The 20474-nt window shown below is 36.9% G+C and overlaps 1 protein-coding gene across 1 annotated transcript in view; it reads left to right on the forward strand.

The window, feature by feature from the left end:
* Positions 1-20474, forward strand: part of MS3_00009445 (uncharacterized protein) — a 61490-nt gene that overhangs the window by 16681 nt on the left and 24335 nt on the right. The window contains exons 8-13 of the mRNA XM_051217815.1: positions 775-994; positions 8437-8623; positions 10524-10663; positions 12988-13155; positions 16867-16901; positions 18735-18795. Coding sequence (XP_051064239.1) covers positions 796-994; positions 8437-8623; positions 10524-10663; positions 12988-13155; positions 16867-16901; positions 18735-18795 — 790 coding nt within the window. The 5' untranslated portion in view covers positions 775-795. The remainder of the gene's footprint in view (positions 1-774; positions 995-8436; positions 8624-10523; positions 10664-12987; positions 13156-16866; positions 16902-18734; positions 18796-20474) is intronic.

Below are 20474 nucleotides of genomic sequence, written 5' to 3' on the forward strand. Positions count from 1 at the left end.
ACAGAATAGAAAGCATTGATATACATAAACGATACGAAAGTAAAAACAGATGTATCTGAGTAGAACTTTATCATGCAATAGAAATTATAAAACAAATATTTTATTAATATCAGAAGGGGTTTTTGTGAAGATTTTAGTAATTTTATAGTTGAATTCATCAATTAATTGAATCTAGACCACCTTGGAAAACCTGGAAGCACTGAACGACTGTTTCATCATAGGATGGGACTCCTTAGTAGTAATGCACATCCACGATCCCGCTCCTCAAGATTCGAACTTAGAGACTTTAGCGTCGCGCGTGAATGCTTAACCTCTAGACAACTGAAATGGCCGGTATCCAACGGTGTTATTGTTTAACTTCAACCAATCCACGAAATTGAGCGACACATCTACCACTGACATTAACACCATTGGATGCCGGCCGGCTCTGTAGTCCAGTGGTTAAGCTTTCGCACGCTAGACTGCTAGGTCCTGAGTTCGAATCTCGCGGGGCAGAATCGTGGATGCCCACTGACACTTAGAAGTTTCATACTAGAACGAAATGGCCGTCCAATGCTTCCAGGTTTTCCATAGTGGTCTAGCTTTAATTGACTCACGAATTCAACTATAAAATTACTAAGATCTCCACAAAACCCCTTCGGATAATCAATTTCTCTTCACAGAGTCATAATTGGTACATTAATATCTATTTTCTTATTCTGTTTCAAGTCAATATGACTCTACAGAACATTAAAATTTTATACTTTTTTGTTTTGAAATCAACTTTTCTCTTAGACTTCATGTATTGTCAAATTTATGTATCTTGGTATATCAAGTACAGAAGAGTCAAAAATACAACATATAATTGATCAACAAAAGAATAAGAAAGAAGAAAAGAATTCTATGAATAATAATAATGATACCAATCAATCATTGTCACGTTTAATTACAGTAATTCAACAACCAAATGGTGGTAATACACATACCCTTTTTAAAGGCCTACTTCAACCAGGTGGTAAGAATAACAATTTATGAAAGTATACTTTACTACTTATATGTGAAAATTATATTTGGTATAATCTCAGTGATTGAAAGTTGAATAATTCCAACGTTTCGTTCAGCTAACTTGTATGGACTTCTTCAGAGTAATAATCAAGATCAAAATCATCTGAAGAAGTCCAGACAAGTTAGCTGAACGAAACGTTGGAATTATTCAACTTTCAATCGCTGAGATTATTCCAAATATAATTTTCACATATAATGATTTCTCCTTACTGGGCGCCCGATTTCTGTTTAATTTTTTCAACATCTGAATAACTTATTATTCTTATGTTTTATATAACAGTTATTCCTTACGTTATTTTGAATTTCGCGGAAAAATTCAGGACGCACTATTTTAAATGTGATTGGTTCATTAGTAAGGAATATTCCTATCAAAAAAATCTTTAATAATTATTTTTTGATATTGAAATATTACTATTTTGGGGTTCAATAGGTCACCTGTTTAGATTTAAGAATAAAGTTTTAATTTCGATCCAGATGACTAAGACTTAACAAGAGTCAGATTACTTGGATGCCCCCGAATGCCTTGTTACGGCAGAGGGTGGAGAGAACCCACTCTCTCCTTCCCTCTCTTTCTTTCTCTCTCGAAATGATCTCACATGATCATGTGTATACAACTACTGCCAGGGAAGTCCTACTCACTGCCTTTTAGCGAAGGAGGTGTTGTTTATGAAATTGTCCGGCGCTTTGACCGGAGTGATGGACACAGAGAGTCCACCTAGGGGAGTATGAAAACCCTGATTTCAAACCGATGGTACACATGAGCTCCAGGATCCTGAGGGAAAAAAGGCTTATGAACCTACTGTTGATTACAGGCTACTATGAGACTGCATTTCCTAAAGTTGCTTCACTGCCATGTAGACTAGACTTTTACGTTGATGGTTCCGGGTGTGAACTCCTAAGTAAACCATCTGTTTCGGTCTGGGCACCTGGACAATATCACAGCCCACACACAAATCAATGATAACTGCTACTGACCTCATTGTTATGGTGTGTATTTGTGTTGGGTCGGCTTCCGGAGAACTTCAACGGAGCCTCCAGAGGCCCACAAGGAGCCGAAGAGTCCTGGCCAATCAGAGTGTGATGGAACGTTCTAGAATTCCAACGTGGCGTGCTACTATTGGTCGGTAGCATAATGTGTTGTTATCGGATTGGCTGTAAAATGATGTTGATTTAACAGACGCCAAAATCTATAAATACCCATGATTTTCTGTACAAAGATGAACCTTGGAATAAAGTGCTTTCTCTCATTCTTGTGTCTTCTCTCTGGAGTTCAAGTCGCTGTGTAGTTCTAGACTGCGGGTTATCGGAATAGCTTAGGAATCGTATATAGCGTTCAACCTACACGACTTATCAGTGGCGACGGGGATGAAAACTTCAATGAATATTTCCTTGGAGCAATTAGAAGCTTATATGGTGCGTCAAGAAAAGAGGTTTGAAGAGTCCCATATTAGAATCATGGAAACCCTGATGCAGAAATTCTGCCTGTCCGAGAAAAACCCTGCTTCTAGTGAATCTCAAGTATCACATACTGATTCAGTCATTAACGCCATCCATGAATTTAATTTTGATGGTGTAGCAGGTGTAACTTTCGAGTCGTGGTTTAAGAAGTATGAAGATTTGTTTTATATTGATCTTTGCAAACTGGATGATGCTTCAAAAGTCAGAATACTTCTTAGAAAACTTGGGACTATGGAACATGAACGCTATAGCAACTTCATTCTTCCGAAGAACCCACGAGATTTTAGTTTTGATGATACAGTCAAAACCCTATCCCAAATCTTTGGAGAACAATCATCTCTATTTAATATCCGTTACCAGTGCTTAAAGTTAACGAAAGAACCAGGAGATGACTGGGTGAAGCATGCAGGAACTGTGAACCGAGAATGTGAGAGATTTAAATTGTCGTCCATGTCTGAAGATCAGTTTAAATGCTTAGTATTTATCTGCAGCCTGCGTTCACCCGAAGATGCCGATATCCGAACCAGAATCCTAAGCAAACTCGAACACTGCCCTAACATGACCCTGCAAGAAGTGACTACTGAGTGCCAAAGGTTAGTAAACTTAAAGCATGATACCTCAATGGTAGAAAACGGTAACTGTTTCCGTAACGTCAATGCAGTCAAGAGAAAAGTCTTTCAAGGTTCCAGTACCCATAATTTCCAAAATAACAGCGACAAACCATCATCTCCATGCTGGGCATGTGGAGGTTGGCACTATAAGAGGTTTTGCCCATATAAAGAACATCGTTGCAGCAAATGTCATCGGAAGGGGCATAAAGAAAACTTCTGCAGGAGAAGAGACTATAGAAAACGTTCCGTGAAATCTTACTCAACGAAATACAGATATAGTGCTCCAACCAACAAGATATTGGTATCACATAACAGAGCACGAAGTTGCCACCAAAGAAAGTATGTGACCTTGAATATTAATAAACACCGTACCCGCCTTCAGCTGGACACAGCTTCTGATATTACTTTAATCAGCCCAGAAACGTGGAAGAACATTGGGAGACCCACAGTTTTCCCAACAACACAGCTGGCACACAGTGCATCTGGAGGGAAGTTGAATATTGTTGGAGAAGTGCCATGCATTGTTTCTAAAGGTACGGTAACAACAAATGCAACATTGTATCTTACTAAGAAGCCAGCATTAGACTTAATGGGGTTGGACCTTATAGAAACACTTAAACTAGCAGATCATTCTATCAACAGTATCTGCAGACGAGTAAGTACAGACAACACCCCAGAATGGAATCAGAAAAACGCCATGCTACAAAGACATCAAAACGTGTTTAGAGAAGGATTGGGAGAATGTACGAAAGCTAAAGCACTGTTAACTCTAAAACCTGAAGCTGCTCCCGTTTTTCGACCTAAAAGACCTGTACCCTATGCTGCTCTTCCAATAGTTGAACAAGAATTACAACGACTTCAGCAAATGGGTGTTATCGAGCCTGTGAACTTCTCGAATTGGGCTGCACCAATAGTGGTGGTCAAGAAGTCGAATGGAAGTGTTCGTTTATGTGCAGACTACTCCACGGGATTAAATGAAGCGCTACAGTCTCATCAGTATCCGTTACCCTTACCAGAAGATCTTTTCGCTAAGCTGAACGGTGGCAGATATTTTGCAAAATTGGACTTATCAGACGCATACCTACAAATCCCTGTATCTGATGAAAGCAAAGATCTCTTAACGATCAACACGCACAAAGGTCTGTTCCGGTATAACCGACTACCTTTTGGGGTAAAGACAGCACCCTCTATTTTCCAGCAAATTATGGATACCATGTTACAAGGTATTTCAGGAGCTGCAGCCTACCTAGACGACATCATAATTACGGCAGTAGATAAAATGGACCTGCAGAAGAAACTGGACTAGGTACTAGAACGCATAGCTGATTATGGTTTTCGCCTCCGAGCGGAAAAGTGTGACTTCTATATGCAGCAAGTACGGTACCTTGGGTTCATAATAGATAAAGACGGAAGACGACTAGATCCAGAGAACATTGAAGCAGTGAAAACAATGCCTAGACCCAGGGACGTTACAACCCTACGATCATTCTTGGGATTGGTCAGTCATTACGGTACCTTTCTCCCCGATCTCCATCGTCTACGTGCTCCACTAAACAACCTACTACAAAAGAACACAAGATGGAATTGGTCTGCAGACTGCCAAGCATCTTTTGAGAAAATCAAGCAACTCCTAACTTCCGATCTCTTATTGACACATTATGATCCTTCTCTACCGATAGTCGTCGCTTCAGATGCTTCTAACTATGGTGTGGGCGCAGTTATCTCTCATATTTTTCCTGATGGGTCTGAAAAAGCTATCTCACACGCTGCCAGATCTTTGACAACGACTGAAAGGAACTATAGCCAAATCGAGAAAGAAGCCCTATCGTTTATATTTGCAGTGAAAAAGTTCCACAAGATGATATATGGTCGACATTTTACCCTAATAACAGACCATAAGCCACTACTTGCAGTTTTGGGTCAAAGAAAGGAATTCCTGTTCATACAGCTAACCGACTCCAACGATGGGCAACCACACTTCTGGGTTACGACTTCAAGATCAAGTATCAGTCTACTACTGCTTTCGGGCAAGCTGACGCATTGTCGAGATTAATAGGCTCCCAATCGAAAACCCCGGAGGAGACTCTTGTAGCAAATATAAAAGCCGAGGAAGAAGTTCATCGCGTGTTGGATGACGCAGTTAATGGACTCCCAGTAACCTTTGAAACTATCAAGAAGATAACTGAAAGTGATAAGATACTGAGCTCAGTTAAAAGCTATCTCTTGACCAAATGGCCAAACAATCGCCTCGACGGAGAACTTTTGCAATATTTTCGTCGACGGGACTCTCTAATGGTTGTTGACTCCTGTATTATGTTCGGTGATCGCATTGTTGTTCCGAAGTTATTACGTCACAAGGTTCTCAAGCAGTTTCACAGTGGCCATCCTGGAATCAGTAAAATGAAATCTTTGGCTCGTAGCTATGCTTATTGGCCGTCAATGGACACAGATATCGAGAATAAATGCCGTAACTGTTCATCATGTATCCAAGCCGCTAAAAATCCTTCGAAATGCGAGCCTCAGTGTTGGCCTATGCCCGCGGGACCCTGGGTAAGACTTCACGCAGATTTTGCCGGTCCAATCCAAGGGAAAATGTTTCTAATTATCGTAGATGCATTCACTAAATGGCCGGAAGTATACATCATGCCAAATTGTACAACGTCAGAAACGATCCGCAAGTTGTCTACCCTATTTAGCAGTTTCGGAGTGCCAGAGACCTTAGTGACGGATAACGGCTCTCAGTTTGCCGCAGAATCGTTTAAACATTTCTGCAGAACAAACGGAATAAATCATCTTCGTTCTCCACCCTATCATCCACAATCAAACGGACAAGCAGAGCGCTTTGTGGACACTTTTAAACGAGCATTACTGAAAGGGGGAGGAGAAGGGACGACTGAGCAGGTGATCACAAAATTTTTAACATCATACAGATCCACCCCAAACCCAAATGTTCAAGACGGCAAATCTCCCGCGGAAGCCATGTTTGGAAGGCGTATTCGAACAGTCTTCGATGCCATGTTGCCATCCAAACTAGTGGATGAGCGTAGTCACGATCCAAGTATCCGGAACTTCAGTATTGGCGACAAAGTCTACATTAAATCATACATCGGGAAGAACCGATGGGAGCCGGGCGAAGTGGTGCAAAAACTGGGAAGAATACTGTACAAAGTTCGAGGAGCTTTTGGGACATGTATACGTCATACAAATCAAATCCTTAAGGACAAAAGGACAGTGCAGACTCGAAGTAACCGGCCGACTTTCCCGTTAGAATTAATCTTAGACGCACCAATGCCACAAACGCCCAGGAACACTGAAAAGAAGTCTTGGACAAGAAAGACGACAAGAATAATGGGACGCCGTCGCAATCCAGTTATCAAACTACAAGTGGATCCCAGCAAGAAATCTTATTCGGGGGAGGTGTTGGGTCGGCTTCCGGAGAACTTCAACGGAGCCTCCAGAGGCCCACAAGGAGCCGAAGAGTCCTGGCCAATCAGAGTGTGATGGAACGTTCTAGAATTCCAACGTGGCGTGCTACTATTGGTCGGTAGCATAATGTGTTGTTATCGGATTGGCTGTAAAATGATGTTGATTTAACAGACGCCAAAATCTATAAATACCCATGATTTTCTGTACAAAGATGAACCTTGGAATAAAGTGCTTTCTCTCATTCTTGTGTCTTCTCTCTGGAGTTCAAGTCGCTGTGTAGTTCTAGACTGCGGGTTATCGGAATAGCTTAGGAATCGTATATAGCGTTCAACCTACACGACTTATCAATTTGGTGCCCCCTTGTACTAATGTTTATGTGTCAAATAAATAAACTTGTATGTCTACATTTTATTACTTGACATGCATTTGGATCATCTTACCTGTAAGTAATTAGTCCAAGTAGATGAATTATTCTTTATTTAAACCATTTGACAAGTGATTACTGTCTTCGCTTTAAAAGAAGTTGAATTTGTCTTGAAAAGTTTCGTCTCGATTTCAACGAGTTGGTCTATATATGTATGTAATGGAGATATTGGTTACATAATTAAGTTCATTTGAAACGTCTATCATAAGCTTCAGTTTGTTACACTAATTTGAAATATTTTCGCGATGAAATAGTTAGGTAACATTTGAATCTTAACACTATGACGTGTCTGATGAATGTAAACTGTGATTGTTTAAAGAGCGATGATAGATATAACCAGTAACACTAAATATCTTATTTACTATTTGTTTCAATCTGTTTCACTTGTTGACTACTTTGCATCGTATGTTAATAAACTCTCATTCTGGTCCATATATAGTTCCTAATCGAAAGGAAAAATGACTTTGTTCAGTATATCATGGATCGAATATCATAATCTATTTATCTAGTGCACTGTCTAGTTCTTAATGCTAGAAGTCTGAATAATTCAATTCTTTATCTATTCGAATACAACAAGCTGTTAGTTCTCTTAATACAAACTTTATTTCATAGAGAAAGTAAGGGACTTTTTCAACCCTGAGATAGTTTTCATCTCGAACTGACAACAAAATAAGGCGGATCATTGAAAGTTGTGACACACTGAATATCTACATCATCCTAACTTGGCCCCCGAATGCCCTAGTACGGCCGAGAGTAGAGAGAGTCCGCTCTCCCTCTCAAAATGCTCTCACATGGCCACGTCTATATAGCCTCGGGCAGGGATGTCCTACTCACTGCCTTCTCGCACCACGGGTGTTGTTTACGAAAATGAGAGGACGAAAAGCGAATGTCCGGCGCTTTAACCGGATTCCAAACCAATGGTGTACATCGGCTCCAGAATCGTGAGGGAACAAATGGCACATGAACCAATCGTAGGCCATCGGCTACCATAGGACTGGATCTCCTTACGATGCTCCACTGCATTGTGGATCATACCTTCAGGTCGAAGGCTCTGTGTGTGACCCCCTAAGAAAACCACCTACTTCGATTTGGGCACCCGGGCAGTATCACAGCCCTCACACAAATCTCATTTGATTTGTGTAGCTCATATGTATTTGGTGCCTCCTTGTACCAATATCTATGTGCTAAAATAAAATAAAATAAAATAAAAATCCTAACTTGTTACTCCACGGAAGTGTGCATCCAAACCCTCTTGAGATTAAGACTGTGGTTTTTATAGGTGTGTTAACATGACGAGTCTGAAAACGGATAAAAAAAACATCCCAAATTACATAGTCACAAGCGAAAACTACTACGTAGGTGCCTCAGTAGTTATTATCTAAGTGTTTCATACTACTTAAATCATTTAATTAGTAGTATAACATAATACAGAACTATTGTTCTCACATTTTGATTTCTCTACAATTAATCCAGATACATTCCAGATTATTTCGAAACGAGTATATGGTTTTCCGTTTTCACTAACTATTTATGTTGATGGTACACAGGATACACGTATTAGTGCATGTTGTGAGTATCGGCATAGACAAGGAGCTCGTATTGGTGGAAAACATGGCCATTTTATCTATTTATCTGTTGAAGGTTCATTTCCATGCTTTAGGTAAGTGAAACATATTCATTCATGTACTTGATGATGGTTTACAAAAATAATTTGAGAATCGGTAACAGATTAATTAGCTTGTCAATGTTCTGTGGGAAAATCTCTACAAAATCCCTTTTCTTTATGAAACCAAACAGTCAAATCTTAATTCGTTGAGAAACGAGGGACCTACAAAACTGAGATCCTGAAGTCATTTATTTCATCCAACCATCATTAACTAAGGACATTACCTTTTAGATCTTAGAGTCAGAAATCAGTGTTTTACATATTCAACTTGAGTCATTTAACGATATTTCACAAGCTTTGTCAGTTAGTGAAGTAATTTATGGAGAAATCAACCAAACAAAGCTGTATGACTGGATCTGTTAACAGTTTTTATAAGTATTATCAACAAACTACAACTGATTGGTCACTGAGTACTGAACTATGTTATGTTTGTCCAATCATTTAGTGTTAATCGAATTCTTTTGATCAAGATGCACTGTGGCAACCAGTCAAAGTCATCCGACATTGTGAACCATGTTTTTTTATTACGTGATTAGAGATAATCTACATTACACACTTCTTGACCTGAATTTCATACAAGTTGGTATTCGTCAGTAAGTCATACGAGAAAATATCTCAGTTATGATAAAGGTTAGCTGCCGGTCGAATATCTCAATGGCAACAGCTCAGACTATGAAGGCGATTGATGTAGATTCGAAATTACAGGTGTTCTTTGATGTCAAGTAACAAAAACAGCAAAACCTAGGCCCAGGGTATCTTGTCCATTATTCCAAACGTTGCCAACAGATTTTTTTCAAATTTTAGAAAATAATTTACTTTTTGTTATGAACTATGGTCTTGCTAAATATCACATGACAAAAGTCATCAATCAGAATATCGATTTCTATGACGCCGTCCCTGAGCTAAACCAATAATATGTCAAAAAGCACTAGCATCCCTGAGTCAACTCTGAGTCCTTATTGGCCCTCTGCATATAATAGCTTCTCGCCTATCCCAGCCCGTTTAGTCCAGAGTACAAGTATCAGCCTCCTCTATTTGAGTCATATGTTTCAAACATGCTTAGTTTGTGTACAAGCAGATCAAACCACATCACATCATGAAATGCAAAATAATCATTATACATGATCAACCCAAAAGTGGTTATAGGTAGGAGAGACTGTATCTAATAGATTAAGAAAAAATTAACAATGGTAAATCATAATGCAATAGCTAATAGGTCAAATAAAAGGAATATGAATATACTATATAATCTAGTTACTTAATACTTATACAATAAGAATATATTCATAATAGTTCTAAATAATTCCCGGAGGTTGCTATTCACTTATTGTTATGTCCTTGAACTGTCTACCCACTTTTGGTGCTGAGGATACTTACTTAATCCAGATTAAAACCTTGGTGCGATAAGCTGAGCGAATTAACTTTGACGCTAGTATGTGTGAGTTCGAAGTGGGGTAGAGAGAAGACAACTATTCTATCACCTGATTGGCTGACAAGCACGCGAATGAGAGAAGACAAGACAACTGAAACACTACTCGATCTATTCCCGATTTCCTGATTTCCGGATTAGTGTAAAAAGGTACATGAATAAATAGGTGACTAACTCGACCACAACAATTATGTCCAAAGCTGGGAATTAGAGTAGAAAATAGGGTGCAAAATATTATGTTTAAATGACAGTAGCTTCGGAACAGAAAAGGGTATGGCAATGAATCATATATTAAACGAAAGCTTATGTTCTGTAGAATAGATTAGGGACAAAAATAAATGTTAGTGTTTTACAAGCTTTGAATAAAATGGAGTAACATCCCGAAAAATAGCTTTAGTAATTTGTCAGGGCTTCTTGTTTCCCTGTTCACATCACTTATTCTTTGTTCGAACATAATGTGTTTAGATGTCGAGCATTTAAAAAGCTGAAACAACGACAACAACAAGAAAAGATGAAAAGAAAAGAAAAATTCACCACTGATGAAAATGATAACAAAATACAACAGGAAGAAGCAGATGAATATGACAATAGTGATGATTTGAAAGGTAATTCAATGAAATTTCATGTTACTTTCAGTGAAGATTTGAATTATATACTGATTCACTAATAATCAAGGCGGACTACTTGGATACCTGAGCTACCTATTCCTGGATATTTCAACAAGTTATCTGTTTTCTTGTGTGTTTCAACACATCATTATACCTATTAGTCTCATAACCTATCTAGGTGTATTTGTAAAAAGTTTACACTTCGCTTTACAAGTTATAAAAGAGCTCATTCAGAGACATCGTGGTTACTGGCAATATACATCGAAAAGTATGTAAATTAATCAGATTTCGGTTCCTGAATTGTTAATATCTAACTGGCGCAACCATTCAATGTTTATCATCAGGATCGACCAAGAAGTAAGAAACGGAAACTTGTTGGAATACATAATGCTAAGAGTTCTACATTGTACCAAAAATATGATATTGAATAAAGCCATTGATGATAATAATAATAGGATAAACATCATAACGGTTAAACTCACTGGATAGTCTTTTAATGTTACAAGTTAATGTTTGACAGGTTCTTTTCTCAATATTGAGCATTAACATTGGAATATAGATATATTTAGTTAACTAGTCTTAAATAGAAATAGACACACATCTAGGATGCTTTAATTGTTTGGAAGATTCTCAAAAAGTTGACAAATATCCAAAATTATTTATGATCAGTTCATGTTTCTGTTTTATGACCCTATATCTGACCCCAATTAGATCGTATGAATGATTTCTATCGAAATATATGTATATATCATCAATCCTCGTATATAATCATCGACTTAAATCGCGTTAGTGAATAACGGAGTTAAATAAGTCAAATACGAGAAGGGATGTTTGAATATGTATATTTTGTACACTCATTGATCGGAATAGACAAGCAGAGAATCGCATCGAAGAAGGAATAGTGAAACGAAACAAAAGGATACACAGTAGAGAAGGCGTGTGTGCCAACTCCCTAAGCGATAGTTACACCACTGAGAAGTTTGTTCAACTCTTTGTTATTGCAGATGACCAGGTGTAGGTGACGAGGGATAATACAGGTCATCTTGTTGTCACGAGCGGCAATGGCAGCTAACTCGAGAAATTCATCCGCCAGGTACCTGAGGACAGCTGCCAAATAAACAGGTAGATCAGCTCCGACACGTTCTGAGTAGGAGGCGATGGAAACGACCAACTAGGAACACCAAACCAGCACGGGCTGATCACGTCGGGCTCACGACTTTAGTGAGATCCGTCATGAATAATCATAGGTATTTCAATAACATTTATACAAACTAATTGGGACACATAAGTGCCCGTGGACAACATCATCCGATCTAATTGACGTTTAAATGAAGGACCACACTAAAGTTTTTAGAAAACAGTAGAAGTTAACACACTTTAACTTCTTTTTAAATTTGGTTAGTCAAGTGTCAACTCTTGAATAATATCTTCCCGAATCTTCTTTCAGGTTTCCTGATGATTGCATAGTTGTATTTTTTTTAATACTTTTTTATAATGAAATTAATGTTGAAGTGATGCCTTCAATATTTTTTACTTACTGATTTCATTCGAAATTCGTTTGTTAATGGTTCTAACCTATGAAAATTCTACTATACTAATAATAATCGTGGGCTTACTAATGGCTAGTTTCAAGATGCATTTACTGAAGTTTTATGGAGGAGCAATAACTAGTAAAATCTAATAAATACATTTAATCAACCTTTGGTAATGGGTGAAGTATGTTAAATGTCATGGACTGATTGAAGTTAGACAGTAACACTGCGTGAATGCCAACTCATTGGTTTAAAGGTTAAACGTTTGTGTGCAAAATTATAGGTTCTGGGTTTGATTCCCAGATGCGAGTTTTTGGACCCACTATGTTGAGGAATCCCATGTTATGATCGGACGACACTTCAATACTTTCAAGTTTTCAATGGTAGTTCCACCAAAATCAATTAAAACCATGAATGATTCTAATGATCTAAGAATCAACTAGTACGTTAGTATTTTCATCGTTCACTTTAAGTAGTTTTAATATCAAAATGATCAGTAGTCATATATATATGGACAGAAACTTAAGATATCAGCTAATATATCACATTGCAATTAACAATTTCAACGTAATTATCCGAATTTGTAATGATAACGATGAATTCAGCTTTATTAGGATTCCCATGATCATCGATCATTCTGTGTTATTTCATCGTTTCTTTTTTTTATTATTCGATCCTATCAATCAGTCATTTTATTTAGGTAATATTCGTGTTTACTTTTCTAAAATTCAGTAGTATATAATTTTAAACAAAATTTTCAAACTCTATTTGTTTTTCAAATTTATGGAGTTTATGAAGATGATTTTGAAACAGAAGACAAAAAAATTAATGGAGATGGCGATTACAATGAAGTAGAAGAAAAATTGGAAGTTGTTCAACCATCAGGAATAAATAAAGTAGATATCATCACATTGAATCGTGAGAATACACTTTCATCTATTCACAATAATGATTTCTGTAATTATTATTGGCATTTATTTATTTATCTTCATATCACGGTTTAAAAGAGTAGGGTACCTTAAACTATACTCATATATATATATATATATATATATGCCATGCAAAGCAGTTATTAATCAACTCGTGTACGGTCTGAGATACTTCCCAAGTGCCCAAATCGAAGTAGGTAATTTACTTAGGAGGCCACACCCGTGCCTTTGACCTAGAGACCTTATCCAAAAGGTAGTGCGTCAACGTTAGAAGATGCAATCTCTTGGTACCCGGTGACCAACGATAGATTCATACACCATTTGTTCTTTCGAGACTCTGAACCCTATTTGCAGCACTGGTTTCAATTAAGGTTTTTCAATCCCCATAAGTGGTTGTTTCATGTCCACCAACCCGGTTTGTGCGTCAGATAATAGCTTTTCTTCCTCTCAGTTTTGTAATCAACATCCTAGCAATAAGAAGGCAGTGAGTAGGACTGTTGTAGTTTGCAAAAAATGTTTTGAAATTCCTGATAACCTTTTACGTGTCATTATTGTTAACCTGTGTAAATTTGTCTTCGAGATAATTTCTGAGGCCTCGTATATCAATCGCCCCGATAACCGTTAATAAGGAAATCCCAACAGTATATGAATTCAGAAGACAACACAAAGCGCTGACCACAGATGATAATTGAATAGCCCATATCACTAAACCGCAAGCACACCATGCGAATTCGAACAGAAATGCTAATACGAGCTAGCGGATATAGAGGCAAATTAACAGTCGAGTAAAGGTTCGAATGAAAAGTCGAGTCACTTATTAAGATTCAAGCATATATATACTGCTGTTAAATAATTAATATTTTTAAAATCTTTGGCTGACTATGTACCCCTATTCTGATTATCATCGTCGTAAAAAATGTGGAAAAATCACAACCTTTCATAAGGAAGTGTTTAAGAATGCGATTGTTCAGTCTCTTCTAGCATATATGCATCCTATGAGTATCGCTTTGATATTGCCACTAAGTTACAAGGGGATACATCCAGCTGAGGAATCCCAAATAGGACTAAATGCGCATCCTGGGCTCCACTGTTAGCCGGCATCCATCTTTGCATATAATTCGCGAAATAAAATGACTTGCGAAATCAAATCGTCAACTTTTTTCGTGGTTTTTTTATTGAACAGTTGAAGTAAACCAGATGGAAGGATACTTACTTAATTACTTACTTACTTCTGTTACTCCTCGTGGAGGAGCATAGGTCGCCCACCACCATTCTCCATACAACCCTGTCCCAAGCATTCCTTTCCAGCTCTTTCCAGTTGTTATTCATCCTTTTCATATTTGCTTCTATTTCCCGACGCAATGTGTTTTTTGGCCTTCCTCTTTTCCATTTCCCTTCAGGATTCCAAGTTAGGACTTGCCACGTGAGGAAGTTTGATGATTTGCGTAATGTATGTCTTATCCATTTTCAACGCCTTTCCCTAATTTTTTCTTCAGTTGGAAGCTGTTTTGTTCTCTCTCACAGTAGGCTGTTGCTGATGTTATCCGGTGAATAGATGTTGAGTATCTTGCGTAGACAACTATTTATAAATACTTGTACCTTCTTGATGATGGTTGTGTTAGTTCTCCAAGTTTCAGGATAACATTTAATTATTTCAAACATACTGAGTGTTGTATTTTGCGATGGTACTTTTGATATCCGTGGGAAAACCATTATCTTTTTTATAAGTAAGGACACAATTTGTTACTTTCAACTATTGATAGGATAACGTTTGATATTATTCAACTGAAGGAAGAAAGCAAGCCTGTAAATGAAGATTTAGCTATGTACCATACTCTAATTTACAATGAATGCAACCATTGAGTCCACCACTGATTCAAAAACTATACTATTGTATATGATTTACAGAAATTGTTATAATCCCCTCTTATTACGACCCAGATATTCCTATTGTTTAGTAGTTTTGGACACTGCTTTACTCAACAAGTCCCCAAATCAGAACATGGTTGAACAGGAACAAAATTATGTTCCAAATAACAAGGAGAGATGGAAGTAGGAATTACAACAAGAAAAATGTTCTACATTTATAGTTTTTACACGAGTAGGTTCTAGAATCTTCTTTAAGTATCCGCTAGCTCTGATCGGATAAGAATTAGCCAATCAGCGTGCCCCAAGATATTTCTACACGGAACGTGCTTTAACCCAATCTATATATTCCGCTAACAGAACTGGTGGCTATTAGGCAAGTATGAATATATTTAATATTGAACAAGGCAGTATATGATATCGTGGTGTATGCTACTTATATCTGCCGACATAAGTAGTACGTAACATCAATCAAAAGTGCAATGCCTGGCATCAGAAGAGTAAGAAGATCGAATTGATATAGATAGGAATGGTGAATTGGAAGAATTATACAGAATGTTAAGAATAATTGATGAAAGATTTTCAAATGAAGTAATTAATGTATGATTTTCACATTTTACGAAAGAACTCTGTAATTTTGCTTTAAACAATAAATTGGTCTTCCCCAATTCATTACAATATATGTTGGGAAGATTCAGAAAACTCCTCGAAAAAGAGCCAAGAAAGGCTCTGAAAACACCGAGAAGCATCTTATCCTATCAGTGTTCACTAGACGTTTTGTTAAAAACATCTAGAAAGTGAAAAGTCACATGTCGAGTTTCTGATTGAATGATTACTTACACTGCTACTATGTTTAGTAGCATTCTAGAATTTCCCGGAAACTCGAGGACATCTAAAATATTATAAAAATCCTAGATTTTTTTGTACATAAACAAACCTTTGGAGTAAAGTGTTTCTTCCACATTTCGCGCCTTTCCTCTCGTGTTCAAGTCGCTGTGTAGATCTAGCCTCGGGGTTACTAGAAAAGCTTAGGAACCAAATCTAGCGTTCAATTAGCGCAGGACTTATCAATATGAATTACTCAATAACTAATTACGTGTTTACAAATTAGAATGTTACTAGATTTAACTGCATTAATTAACAGTACAGTAAATCACTGAGTTGCATATTCACTTCTTTCTGAAAACCTGAAGAATATTTATTGAATCTTCATCAACCTTTTTATTTTAACCATAAGATGGTAATTCAAATGTGACACGTGTTACGTATGCCCAACCACCGACTGCCTCGACGTGCGATGTTCAGTGGTATAGGAGTAGATTGGAAGAAAGCTAGGGGCGGCCAGATCAAAACATGGCATAAATCCATGAAGTCACTGACAAATTGACTGAGACATTTTGGTAGATGTAGACTACCTAGTTGGGGACCGCGAGATGATAGCAACCGATGGATAGAGACTCTGAACGACATGGCTCAAAATCGTTTGCAATGGCGCAAGTGCATCCATTCTTTGTGATCTCCCAAATTCTAATCTTCTGAATTCTTCATGTCCTTTATTTTCTTTCCAAATTTATTTCACTGGATTGTACTCCTTGAATAACATCTTCAAACCCTAATCTTTGCGATTACTGCTTATACTTTTACTACCTCTACCACGACGGAATTTAAGTCGACAACTACATCTCTGTGCTAATGTGGTGTGGCAACTCGAACTGATGTATGTACGTACGAAGTTCTGAGTTGTTACTGACTGACTGACACAAATGCACCTTTTTATACGATCTAAATGATAAATCATAATACAATTCTATTTAAATTGATGTATTTCAAAATATTGTTAACAGTTCGATGTCATTTTTTTTTAAATTTACAGATCCACTTAGTTCTTTGTCGACAATTTCAAGGCATGTAAGTTTTCTTAATGTTCATGTTGTGAGGAATGGTTTTCAAAATCTGATACTAATACATGGTGTGCTATGCGCTTCTCACCCTCCCCTCCTCAACACAAGAGTGAGCGAGAAATTATATTGGATGAAATGCACTTATCCTTCAGGTCATTTCTGATTACTATCAGTCAACCTTCTCATTAAGCTACTTCTGGTTGACTCCCGATATCAGTTCACATTTAATTTAGAAGAATTTTCTATAAAACAAATAAGATTGAACTCAAATTGGGGTGAAATCCTTAGGTAATTTAAAAATTGGACAGGATATTTTTCAATTTAATAGAGGGGATAACATAAGAGAACTGATTCTAAAACTCTTAGACCAAGATATAACACAATTGAATAAACATTATGACTATACTGCTAGTGTAGTGAACAAGAACACCAGTGGGGAACAATCGGATGTATTTAATACAAAATTACAGGACTTGTTCATAAAATCTAACAATCATAAAGTAAATGCTTGATTTGCAAAATGTCCATCAATTGTCTCATAATGACTCAGACTTCATTGTTCTTGCATTTTCATACAAATTGCATTCTATTTCCAGTCTTTACTGTTCGATTCTCTTGTGTCTCTGCTGCCAGACCTTCTGTTTACAACTAACATCATATACTACGTATGTCAATATAAGTAGCACACACCATACTACTAGTTTTCGTAATTGATGAACTTCATAACTTACAATTCAGCATACTTCAAAGATTTTTTTTTTCTATCAAACTGTTATCCCTAAGCCCTAGTTTAGACACTTTTTGCAATTTGTTTCGTTAGTTCATCGTTGTGTATTTAGCTAATCTAAGCTGTGACTGATTAACCAAAGAAGATCGACAACGAGTTTTTGATTAATGATTGGATACTGAAGTCTGTGCTCTTCTTTACGGTATAACACATACCCATGTCTTTCTTTTTCTTTATCTTGGAGTGACAGTCAACCGCGACGTCTGTTTGAATAAATTAATAGTTATCTGAACTCATAAATTCAGTAGTTAGCGCATTGGAGTTTAAAGATACCGGGCTCAAATCTCAGTGTGAACATCAGTAATAGGATTCCGGCATATTGCCATCTGACGAATCCCAAATAGAAAACAAAACAATCATCCTTGATTCTACCGATAACCGAATTCTGAATGTACTAAATATGATCATTTTGTGTTTGCTTTTTGTGAAACATTACTGGCTACTTTAATTGTATTGATACAGTATAAAAATTATTATTTTCTTTCCATTCTTCGAATTATTTACAAAGTTCTTGTTATTCTAATTCACTTCGTGTTGTTTTGCTTGTGTCTTCCCATTGTTATTTACGAATGCAATTGATCAGTCTCATGTTGGTATATGTGCATCCTATGCAGATTGCATCGATATAGCCTTAAATCACAAGCTTTTTAAGCAAAGACGGATAGTGGGTAGCAGTGAAACCCAGGATGCGCGTTTTGTCCTATTTAGGAATCGTCAGCTGAATGTACCTGCATCCCACTCCTATGAATCCGGTGTTCATCTTGTTGTGCTAATGAGGTATGGCAACTTGGACCGATGCACATATGTGCCTGGTCCTATGTTGTAGCTGACTGACTGACTGTCCACTCCGGGACTCCAACCCATTGTCGTCGACTTTAAACACCATCGCGTTCTCCACTTAGCTACTGAGTCCTGATAGCCACCTGCTTTTGCAATGAGGTGAAGTTTAAATTCACTTGTTGTTGTTTCACTTGTATTTTCCTATTGTTATTTATATTTGCGATGATGTTATGATTTTCCATTCATTCATCCATTCTTTTCTGTATACTCTAGAATTGTCGAGAAGATTCTCATTTGTCTTCAATAGAACCTGAAAAAACAGATGATTCCAAAGGTATGTTTAATACTGTCGTAGATGAACGTGTGTGTATGGGTGTGCGCAAATATCTGATTAGTTTTGTTGTTCATTCATGCCCATACTACACACACACATAACTTGTGTATCTCTTTATATCTGAAATAATTGTTTAGTCTATTTGTTTATCTGTTTACTGTTTGAGTACTCATAATGTATTACATAGAAGATTTAAACAAAGGTATCAAACTAATGTAACTTGTTGAATTTTGTGATAATGCTAAAATACTACTTGTTATTTCAAAAGTAGTTCAACTTGTATCTTAAAATATCTTAACTTGGTTACGACAAGATGAATGATATCAGTATAACTGACAATAATTCTGGTATTGTATTATTGAAAACTGCTATCATTGGTAATCAAAAGCTTATAAATGGCCTCTGAAAACTAATATTTGTTGAAGCTTAATTTCAGACTTCTCTGTAGAGAATGATTTCTGTTCTATTCGAGTCAAGTTGCGGCTTCAAACGCCAATATAACCACAACGATATCTTGAACTCAATGAAATAGCGATCATAGTAATACGTCCTATTCAATATGAAGGAGACAATTAACGAATTACCATTAATTCAATAATCTGATAGTTCACTTGGAATTTTAAAACAATTTCATTTAAGCCTACAGAATAACTTCCCTCTCATATATACTGTGATACAATTCGATTTTTTAGAAGCTTCATATATTCATTAAACAGAGTTATTATATCTCTAAAATCCATGTTGTTCTAATTCACGATTGTAAATGAGCATTTCGCACATTTTCTTTTATGTTTTTTAAAATGACACCCTCTTCTTGTGAATGTAAAGCGCAGTGATTTGATCCGATACACAATTATTCCAAGTTTTTCTTACTCTTAGATGTCATAATCACTGCTTAAATTTGTTTTGCAACTACTAGGGAGAGGCTTAAATGTCCTAAGTTCGATCTCTGGCTAGTTCATACGTACACACTGCTGATGAGTGTGTTATTAGGCTTAACTAGATAGTGTACTTTCCCTGGTTTTTAGTGCACGGTGTAAATCACCATCAAATTGAATAGTTTTCACAAATCTCTCATCCGGATGATATTGAAATTTTTTGTAATTTAACCTTCTTTCTAACACATCAATTTCAAAGTGGATCTTCTTCTTGTTCCTTTACTGACATTCAAGAGTTTTTGTTGTTGACAGAATAAGTAGATCAATTTATATGTATGATATCGTTTTCATCAGCTAACTTTATCGATCAGCGTTATTTGACATAGTATACAAATAAATTATTGTTTATTCAATCCACCCGAGTTACGTAATATGTGTAATTACTACGAAACAATAGTTGATAAACTGAAATACTGATCAAATAACTATTCAGTTAAAATGATTACAAACCCTTAAATCACAACCGAATGAATTTTAAAAGAGCAATCAATTTAATAGATATAATGATCTTTTATGATACAAATCAATCCACATTGCAACTTGACCGAAAGCCCTCGATCTGCATTAGGAAGGACCGGACACACACGACATCGCTCACCCACCACCCAGTGATCAATCAATTGGGAACAGATTTGTATTGATAACATATAACTGAACAACAAATATAACTACTACCCTCCTCATAGAACCCCATATCCCATAGAGCGACAGAATGTCAAAAGATAAAGGCTAGGATATAGG

Source organism: Schistosoma haematobium, chromosome 7 (genome assembly GCF_000699445.3).
Source record: "Schistosoma haematobium chromosome 7, whole genome shotgun sequence".
NCBI lineage: Eukaryota > Metazoa > Platyhelminthes > Trematoda > Strigeidida > Schistosomatidae > Schistosoma > Schistosoma haematobium.